Source organism: Solanum tuberosum, unplaced genomic scaffold (assembly GCF_000226075.1).
Source record: "Solanum tuberosum cultivar DM 1-3 516 R44 unplaced genomic scaffold, SolTub_3.0 scf00098, whole genome shotgun sequence".
Lineage (NCBI taxonomy): Eukaryota > Viridiplantae > Streptophyta > Magnoliopsida > Solanales > Solanaceae > Solanum > Solanum tuberosum.
The window spans coordinates 537444-548390 of record NW_006239026.1 but is presented as its reverse complement, the minus strand read 5'-3'; the positions used below and the strand labels follow the sequence as shown (position 1 = coordinate 548390).

The following is a 10947-nucleotide window of genomic DNA, read 5'->3' as shown; positions in this document are numbered from 1 at the left end:
TATATGAACAATTAAATTTCATGGACCATTTTGTCCATTTTTTTTCTATTTTCTGAAAAGAATAAATTATGTACACAAAAACAATCCACTAGTAAGCAATTTTTGATCATTTCTACCTAATTCCTAAAATGGATATGAAGATAGTAAATTATTAGGTATACAAGGAGAATTACTCCATGCCTTAGCATGAAATTTGAGAATTTCTCTAGCTCTTTCCTTAGATTTACTTCCACAATCAACTTGAAGCACCAAACAAAGCTTTGCCACCACACCCAAACTCAACATCTCTTGAACAACACTTGGTGTTGATGAAAACTTTGAGATTGAATGTAAGATCTTGATTGCCCTTTCACTCCCTACTTTTGAAACCCTAAGTATTTTCTTGGACACAATGGCTAATCCTCCAGGATGATTCAATAGCTCAGCTCTCCCTTCTGCGCTCAGACAAAGTTGATCTAGTAAAATTAGCATCAATTCACAAACCCTTTTCTCAGATGAATCGAGCAGAAGATCAACCAAAACCCTAATTGCTCCTGCTTCTGCTGCTTTCACTCTGTTCCTACCAAATGGACACGCGTGCACTAGCACTTGCAATGATGCTTTTGTAGCCTTTTGAGAGATCTCATCCCTCAAGACTTGAACAACTTGTGTGAAGAATTCTTGTTTCAAACTCAAAAGTAAAGTTGGTGTGGATACTTCAAACATGTCTTTCATTAGCATAACCGCGTAAGCCCTAGACTCATAGCTCCCATGTTGCATGACACGTGTCAATGACTCAATGAATTCTCCATTTCCACTCATGATGAGTGACTTCAATCCTTGTTCGGATAATTTGAGTTGATAGAGGATGCTAAGCGCTTCGTCTTTAGTACTCATGAAACCCTCTTCTTCTTCTTCAAACACTTCATTCGAATTATTATTATTAATAATAGAAGCTAAAAACTCCATTGCCCCAGCAGATTCCATGCAATGTTTGTTAGCATCATTCTCAGAAGCTATGGATCTGAGTCTCTTGAGAGATTTCATTTGCAATTTAGGCGATTTCGCTTCTTTTAGGAGCTTTATGATTTGTGGTTTGCTTACCGGAGGCTTTGGTGTAGGGAACCTTTCAATACCATGAGACGCATTGATAGTACACCACGATTGGATTAATCGTCGAAGAGTAACATTTGGGGTCAACTCTATGCATGTAAGAGACTGTTTCGTAGCCGGACAAGTGTTGTTCTTTTCAGAGAATACCCATTTTTCAATGTTTTCTCGATCATATGTTATTCCTGTAGAGATCGTAACAGGATCTTTCATCATCTCAAGTGAAATGGGGCAAATAAAATAAGAAGGTACTTGAATTTCTTCCATTTGTATATTTTGGAAATTTTCAAGATTAATCTAAGAAGGAGATCAATCCTTATAGGAAAGTTACAAATATGACCAAAAAAAAAGAGGAAACTTTGATTCGTTGAAACTTTAGATGAGTAGTGAATTGGTTTGAAAAAATAGAGGATTTGGTTGTGCTTATATATGATTTGTAGATTGAGCTTTTCAAAGTCAACACGCAAATAGAAGAATAAGACTTTTCAAAGGGTATTTATTAATTATACTATTTAAATACTCATCCATTACTTTTTACTTGTTCAGTTTAGACTATATCTATCCTTGATAAAAACAATATGTTAATTTATGTCTGGTTTTAAGTTTTGAAAAATAAGTATTTCATGTTAAGCATAGAGTATGATATGCTAACAAGTAAAATATATTGTTTAATTTAGTGAATAAGTAAAAAAAATAACGAAAGGAGAATTTAAAAGGAATAATTGCTTAGCGCTTTAATAAATACTCTCTCCGTTTTATATTATTTGATCCTAGTTGAACTAACACCCGCCTTGAAATTTTTTTAATCAAAGTTGTAGCCATATAAACTAACTTGATTAATTATTTTTTGAAATTTTAAATTTATCAGTTTCTATTTTATGTAATAAATTTTATTAATTGTTAGATAGATATAAAATATCAATTTTTAACATACAGATCAAGTAAAATAAAACGAAGGAAACATTACTAGCTCAAAAGGGGTAGTCTATTATGTGTATTTTCGGTGGCCTAAATGTGTGTACGTAAGAAGAAAAAAACAGCTCACTTTTGACTTTCTCTCTCTAAAAGTAATAAAACACATGAATGTATCCTTTTTATTTATAAATAACTCGTGTTTTATTTATTAGTGAGAGAAAGAAACAGTTGGCAACAACTAGATTACTAGGTTTCAATTTATGTAATTTTTAAAAATAAATAATTAGCTCAAATCAATTTAGAGTTATAGCTATATCTAACAATCACCTTGTATTTTTTTAATTGATTCAACCTTTTAATTTATCTAGTTTAATATTGCTTGCAATATTCCGTCATATTTGCTTGCCTATTCAAGTTAATCTAAGCCTATGTATAAATAGAATAAGGCCAATTAACACAAATTACACTAGTTTAAGAGTAAATTGTTTTCTTTTATACAAGATTTTAATATGACGAATCTTATCAGAATTTGAACTTCGAACATGTATCTTACGTGTCTAGATACATTAGGTCAAAATTAGGAGTAATTTGTTGTAGATACATTGTATTCAAGTGGATTCACATATATCGTCTGACTCTCTCGCATCTCTCCTATCTCGCTCCTTCTCTCCTATCTCACTTGCTTCTCTCCCTTTCTCGCTATCCTCTCTTCCTATGTATTTGGATTTTAATATGTATCTGGGTATCCTAGATACATGTATCTATTGTGATTCACATATATCTAGGATACATATATTGTTTAGCTCGCCTCCCTCCTATCTCGCTCTCACCTCTCTCCTTCTCTCACTCACCTCTCTCCCTATTTTAGTGTATCTGTATCTGGTAGCAATTAAAAATACATGTATTTAAATAAATTTGACTTGAAATCTAATATGACATTATTAATTAGTGAGACAATATACAATTTTTTCAAATTGTAAGAAGACTTGGTAAATTTAATTGAAATATTTGTATAATTAGATAGTTTTGCAATAGAATAAACATTAACAATGCAAGAACACAATTTTTTTCTTGTATAATAATCAAGATATGTATAATACATAGATATACCCATCTAACTTGACCTCAGGTGATATTTTATGCCTTTCAATTTTATGTGTACACAAATAGACACTTGAACTTATATAAAGTTGAACAAGTAGACAACTCATTTTAGTGGCAATTCGTGTAAGATATATTCGAACTTATTTATATTATGTCACGTATGATGTGTCTGTCTACCTGTTTAATATAAATTTTAGTGTCTATCTACCGAAATTAGCATGTCTATCCCAATCGTAAATTCTCTCTCCGGGTTAAAAAAAAAACAATCTATTAGAGATTACTTATAAGATGACACATTCTTTTATATTATTCTTTGAAATTTATGAAAAATTCAAAATCATCATATTATTGGCTTAGATTTGAAGTCCAACAATCTTCAAAGTTCATCTAATTATTACTACTTGTTTCTTTCATTGGGACTAGTTGCACTCATATCACAATCACAAAATTTTAACTTCTAGTAAAGTTCAAATAATTAATAAGAGCTGATTATTTTGAATGTTATTGTAAATTTTTAGATGATGAAAAGTCTAATACCTGGTTCTCACCAAATTAAAGAATTTTCTCAAAAATAATGATTTCAAATTTAATCCTGTGTGCAAAGACACATAATACTAATTCTTGACTATGTATATAGTATTCGTAATATTTACTATGAATGGGAGTTACGTTCTGGAATAACGCTAAAATTATCTTTGTGTATTTATAGTTTACGGGTTGGATTATAAATTTATTACTAATGATTATATTTGTATTAGGATAGACTGTCTTCATTATCCCATTAAACTGATATCCTTCGTTGGACCTCACGCGAATTTGGGATTCAATGGACTTCTTACTGAAATAATAGAGCATTAAGATCTCAAAAATTTCCACTCTATACTTGCTATTGGAGCTACAAAATAAGAAGGGAATCAAAATGTTGAGGATGGAAATATGTATGAACAATTAAATTTCATGGACCATTTTGTCCATTTTTTTTTCTATTTTCTGAAAAGAATAAATTATGTACACAAAAACAATCCACTACTAAGCAATTTTTGCTCATTTCTACCTAATTCCTAAAATGGATATGAAGATAGTAAATTATTAGGTATACAAGGAGAATTACTCCATGCCTTAGCATGAAATTTGAGAATTTCTCTAGCTCTTTCCTTAGATTTACTTCCACAATCAACTTGAAGCACCAAACAAAGCTTTGCCACCACACCCAAACTCAACATCTCTTGAACAACACTTGGTGTTGATGAAAACTTTGAGATTGAATGTAAGATCTTGATTGCCCTTTCACTCCCTACTTTTGAAACCCTAAGTATTTTCTTGGACACAATGGCTAATCCTCCAGGATGATTCAATAGCTCAGCTCTCCCTTCTGCGCTCAGACAAAGTTGATCTAGTAAAATTAGCATCAATTCACAAACCCTTTTCTCAGATGAATCGAGCAGAAGATCAACCAAAACCCTAATTGCTCCTGCTTCTGCTGCTTTCACTCTGTTCCTACCAAATGGACACGCGTGCACTAGCACTTGCAATGATGCTTTTGTAGCCTTTTGAGAGATCTCATCCCTCAAGACTTGAACAACTTGTGTGAAGAATTCTTGTTTCAAACTCAAAAGTAAAGTTGGTGTGGATACTTCAAACATGTCTTTCATTAGCATAACCGCGTAAGCCCTAGACTCATAGCTCCCATGTTGCATGACATGTGTCAATGACTCAATGAATTCTCCATTTCCACTCATGATGAGTGACTTCAATCCTTGTTCGGATAATTTGAGTTGATAGAGGATGCTAAGCGCTTCGTCTTTAGTACTCATGAAACCCTCTTCTTCTTCTTCAAACACTTCATTCGAATTATTATTATTAATAATAGAAGCTAAAAACTCCATTGCCCCCGCGGATTCCATGCAACGTTTGTTAGCATCATTCTCAGAAGCAATGGATCGGAGGGTCTTGAGTGATTTCATTTGCATCATAGGCGATTTCGCTTCTTTTAGGAGCTTTATTATTTGTGGTTTGCTAACCGGAGGCTTTGGTGTAGGGAACCTTTCAATACCATGAGACGCGTTGATAGTACACCACGATTGGATAAATCTCCGAAGAGTGACATTTGGGGTCAACTCTATGCCCGTAATAAGAGATTGTTTTGTAACTGGACATGTGTTGTTCTTGGCAGAGAATATCCATTTTTCGATGTTTTCTCGATCATATGTTATTCCCGTGGAGATCGTGACAGGGTCTTTCATCATCTCTAGTGAAATTGGACAAATAAAATAAGGAGGTATTTGAATTTCTTCCATTTGTATTTTTTTGGGAAGTTACAAATATAAAGATTTGTTGAGACTTAAAAGAGAGAAAAGATGAGTAGTGAATTGGTTTGGAAAATTAGAGGATTTGGTTGTGGTATATATACTATATAGTTGGAGAATAGTAAGAAATATTCAAAAGTCAAAACATGGCAAAATATGAAATATATTATTTAAAAGATGGAATAAAACGTTATAATAACTTTACCAAGTCTATTAATATGTGTATTTTTTGCGTCCCAATTGTGTGTACATATGGAAAAAAACAGTACACTTTTGACTTTCTCTCTCTAAAAGTATTTAAATCACATGTTCAATTTTCTTCTCTATCTAACTCGTGTTTTAATTTTATTAAAAAAAAAGAAAAGAGGATAGATATTTCCTAACAAGACGTAGACTTTGGGGTGAGTGGGGGTGAGGGGGGGGGGTGATTTTCTTAATATTTCTCTTTTTTGGCTGTTCAAGTTGCTTTTGGCTCAACCAATTGTTTTGCTTGGCTTTTTTAAGTACATTGAACTTGAATGAATGTTTTTCGAGTTTGAGTTATATATATTATTAGTGTAATTAATGAAGATTTTACATTCAGATCATTTAAATATTATTAATGAATTAATCTAAATAATAGTTAATCCAATTTTTTTTAATTTTTTGCTTTTTGGAAATTGCTTCATCAAAGTTTATATTATCACCTTGATGTTTAGGAACGGGCTCGACCCTTGTCTTACTCATTCACCCGATGCAAAACACCGTTGAGAGAGAGGGACATAAACCTAACCTCTAATAAAAAAAAGATCATGGAAGGCTACCTATACAATTACAACTTTCCATATACATGGTTAATGTATAATATATATGTGTGTGTAAAGATTTGGAGGTTTAACTCAACATCATAAATTAACTTATTAGGGAAAGATTAATTGTTCAAGTTCATATAATCAGATCAGTATTTATTCTTTTTTTCATCGAATACGAGACTCTTTAGCACCCTACCTAACACTTAGAATATGATATTTAATTTGGTGCATGAGCAATTTAATATAGGGCTCAATGGCGATAAATAATAATTAAGATGGATTCTAATTCCATGATTAATTGTATCTATGGATTCTAATATTTATATAATAAGTACTCCCTTTGTCCCTAATTACTTGTTCACTTTTGAATTGACACACTTTAAGAAAGCAATTATCGACATAGTGAATTTACCATTATACCCCTATTAATTATGAAGTGGATGAATTAAAAATTTAAGATTTTCAAGAAATTCTACCTTTTTCAAAGTAATTAATTGAGGATATAATAGGTAAAATTATTGTCCTTTCTTGATTTGTCAAAATGGACAAGTAATTAGGGACAACTATAAAAGGAAAAATGAACAAGTTATTAGGGACAGAGGGAGTATAATATGTATATCGATTAGAAATGGTAAAAGTAAACGGTAAATTCAATTGTTTTAGTCAGACCTACTTCTAATGATACTGAAATTTAAAACTATTTGCATGTGGGAATATAGTTGAACAATTAATATTATGATCTAAGTGGCTTGACTTTTTGCCACCGTTATTTACAAATTGGTTGGTCTTCCAAATTAAGTTGAACTAAATTTTCAAATAGATTGAATCTTCCCTATTCTTGGAATATAGGTACAATATGAGGATATAGTTGGTTGTACCTTTTTTTTTAAAAAAAAAAACTAGTTGTTTATTCGTCAATTTGAATTTGCTCGATCGATTCAAATGCAATCACATTTTCTAGGCAAATGAGACCTTATGATTCAATCGCATTTTTTGGTTTAATTCTCTTTCTGTAATCTTGATTTACCTACTAGGTCAATCTAATTGGTTCTTTATACTTAATTTTGTAGGATCGTGATTGGTGAGCGAGAAATGAATCTGGTCATTCTAGTGATAAGAGTCATTTGAATATTATTGAATGGTTTAGTCAACTCGTTTATTCACGCGTCTTCTATTGATTAATGAACTGGGAATCATATATACTATTGGAGCATTCACTGGAATATGAAACTCCAAATACTCGCTTATCAGTCATATTCTTTATACTAAGGGCTAGAATATGAGATATTTGATTAAGAGGGAAATAATTCTATACATTCTATCACAATCTTTGACTGTAATTGTTGGCATCATTTAGTTGGCTATTCTATTTAATTCTCTTTTTTGGATTTTTTTGAATTTTCCTTTCAAGTAACTTTATTATTATTTGCATTATGGTTATTACCATTTGTGAAGTGATTATTTTTTATGAAATTGTACTTGAAAAAAAAAAAAATCCATTGTCCTAGAGATTTGTCAAGAATATGATTGTTGTCTAGCTAGGAGAGTTTTCTTGGACCATGAAGTCTTTCTTGGATCATGTGTTGCCTTTCAAATCATAACATTTTAAATATATCTGCATTAATTACTATGAAATGAATTTAAATCAAGTAAAATTAATTTAACTTTAATCTCTTTTCAATTATTTGCCTAAAATAACAATTATCAGTCTAATATTCAGACATTACCCTATAGTTGGCTTAATCTAGGGGAGAGAAAATTTTTTGGTTTGAATTCAATACGAGATTCCTCGAAAAAGGCTAAGATTAGTATGAGAGAGATATAAAATGTCGCAAAGCAAGCACACACATAAGTCATATGAAATTAAAATAAACCGTCATGATTAAAGATATTCGTGAAACCTAAAAGTATATCACCAATTTAAGAGGAATGAAAAGAAAGAAAAGTTGAGTTTGAGATTTATTGGACTTAATCAGATCATCGATATATAGGGTTGGGACGATACTACATCGATTTTAAAAAATATGTCCAAACACATCATAATATATATGAAGAGAAATCGATAGCTAATTCAATGCATAAAACTATATGTTATAAAAATAAAGTCTTAGTGAAAGTGGAAAGTATACTTTTTGTATATGTTCTTTTTTTCTTTTTTATTTTAGCTCTATGTTCAATCAATCACCATTATATAAAATAAATATGACGGATTAATAAATCAGACATTAAAAAAGAAAAAAAAACAAGCATGCAAAACAAAACTAAGTGAAAGGGAGTTTAAAAAATACATCCCAAATGTGAAAATCACCAAAAATGCAACATTTATAAACTCTTATGTATATTGAAGTGTTTGTTTCACCAATATATTACAAATTCAGTAAGTATTATACATTATTATTCAGAAAAATATTTTCACCTTTTCTGTACACATGCACTATATTATACATCCAATGTGAAAATTGCATCAAAATAAAGTAATATATGAGCCTTATGATATTTGATTTCAAGGCCTGAAAATATTTCCAAAATTGGACAAGTTGAAATGGCTCCCATCATTTGCAATATTCGCGTTATGATCATGACTCGGATCTTCTATTGCTAATTTTGGTTCTAGTTCTGGCTCTGACTCTGGTCCTCCGGCTGATAAATTATGACTTGTACTTAGAATATCATTAGGAAATACCATATCATGATGACCATGAGAATTATTAGACCACATCATCTCTTCACAAGGCAATGGAGGTAGCTCCATATAATTGTTACCTAATTGATCATGGTTGATAATATTATTGCCATTAACATTATTCATATTTGTATAGTGATCATCATGAACATCACTATGATTCATAATATTGTGCTTCTCATCATGAATCCCACTAAAATAAACACCATCACCAATTAATCGCGATTCTTGACCTAAGTTGCTAGTCATGAACTCCATGTCTATCATGGTTGAAAACTCAAATGATGGAGCGACAAGTACTCCTTCTTGATTAGGCAATAATAAATTATCAGACAATTCAAGATTCTGATGGTTCTCCAATTGTGATGGCTTGGAATTATCACTATTCAAGAAATTTGAATAGACTAAAGCAAGATCAATAGTTGGACCATGATGATCCAATGAATTAGTACTATTGGATTGATTATGATCAATATTAGTATGATTTAAACAAACCCCATGTCCTAAATTTCTTGAAATAAGACCATGTTGATGAATTATACTAGAAGAAGACTTACCTCTTCTACTTTTTCTGCATCCACCACCAATTGGAACATTCCTTAAAGAACCACCTTTAGTCCAATACCTTCTACAACCTTTGCAAAAATACCTAGGTTGTGTCAAACTATAGTTGTTGTAGTAACAAAATTTTGTGTTTGTTGAACCACAACGTGGACATGTTGGTACTAACTCAACATTTGATTTCCATATCTCTCTTTCCATCTAATATTAACACAAAGATTGCTGTTGTTGTTGTGCTTCTTGATCAAGAATTTTTTCCTTTTGAATATTAACATACATCTCCCTTTGAAGCTACCAGCAAATGAAGTTAAAAATCTTGACCATATGACTATATTCTCTTGATATATATATATATACTCTCCTTTTCAATTTACGTGACATAGTTAGACTCGGCTCAAAGTTCAAGAAAGAAATGAGAACTATTGAAACTTCTAATCTTAAACATATCTTGATAATTCAAAATTGTGTGGTTATAAGATTTTTAAAACTTATTGTATTAAATATGTCAAAACATTAGCGTAATCGATCATAGAAGTTTTTCGTTAAGGGTAAAATAACAAATCTTAACATATGCAGAGTCAGAATTTAAATTTTAAAGCTATTTTTGGTGCTTGAAAATTACTTGGGAGTTGCTTGGAGATTACATCATTTAGATTTTGCTTCTAGTTTTGAACAAATTATTGTATTATATTTTAATAAATTATATTATTGATAAGCATTGGAGAGAGGGATATTGTGCATGATCCAAGAAGCCCATGATCCAAGACAAAAGTACCCAATTTGAGGTTTGATTTTTAAATTTATTTAGGTGTAGTGACATTCCTAATTTCTCATCACACGAGTGCACAAATGTACAATTACACTTTATCTTATAAAAGTCCTATACTTACTTCTCAATCTTCACTATTATAATTAGTTTATTACTTTAGGTTGCTAGTACTCTTTAAAAATGTCGATAGATGTGTATTAAAAAATAATATATTTTGGAGAATTCAACTAAGGTCAGCAATAATTTTGGAGAATTCTAGCAATATAGTTTATCACTTTTTTCTGTTCATATCAGTAGTAATATATAACATTATTCTCGTAATTTTTTGTCCTACAATTTTGATTACTATATGTTGTTTCTTATATTTTGATTATCACATTATTCGGCTATTGTTAATATTAATCCTTGTTTCAAAATATGTTATGTAGTGCTTTTCCTATTATTTGCTATGTTTATAACTCCTATTATTGTCCTACGTGTTATTTGAGTTGAGATTTTTTTCCGAAAACAGTCTATCTACCTTAACGAAGTAGAGGTAAGATCGATGTATACTCTAACCTTCACAAATTTCACTTATAAAATTACACTAAATATATCGTTATTTGTAGTTTACTACACTATATTATTCATTTTCTGTCCTTTTTACCACTTTACTGTCAGAGTATATGGCAAGGGTAGGTGTGGGGGGGGGGGGGGGGGGGGCAAAGGGGCCCAAAAAAAAAACCCCCT

General features: G+C 31.1%; 2 protein-coding genes across 2 annotated transcripts; both read right to left on the bottom strand.

Annotated features, from left to right (window-relative positions):
• Positions 1 to 1467, bottom strand: LOC102602268 (E3 ubiquitin-protein ligase PUB22-like). Its single transcript, XM_006348393.2, has one exon. The coding sequence runs from the start codon at positions 1354 to 1356 to the stop codon at positions 124 to 126; it is 1233 nt and encodes a 410-aa protein (XP_006348455.1). The 5' UTR covers positions 1357 to 1467; the 3' UTR covers positions 1 to 123.
• A 2576-nt stretch (positions 1468 to 4043) lies between these two features.
• LOC102602603 (E3 ubiquitin-protein ligase PUB22-like) lies at positions 4044 to 5472 on the bottom strand. Its single transcript, XM_006348394.2, has one exon. The coding sequence runs from the start codon at positions 5403 to 5405 to the stop codon at positions 4170 to 4172; it is 1236 nt and encodes a 411-aa protein (XP_006348456.1). The 5' UTR covers positions 5406 to 5472; the 3' UTR covers positions 4044 to 4169.
• Between the last annotated feature and the right edge of the window lie 5475 nt (positions 5473 to 10947).

Coding starts and splice junctions, on each gene's coding strand:
- LOC102602268 (XM_006348393.2), bottom strand. CDS start 1,356: ATGGAAGAAATTCAAGTACCTTCTTATTTTATTTGCCCCATTTCACTT.
- LOC102602603 (XM_006348394.2), bottom strand. CDS start 5,405: ATGGAAGAAATTCAAATACCTCCTTATTTTATTTGTCCAATTTCACTA.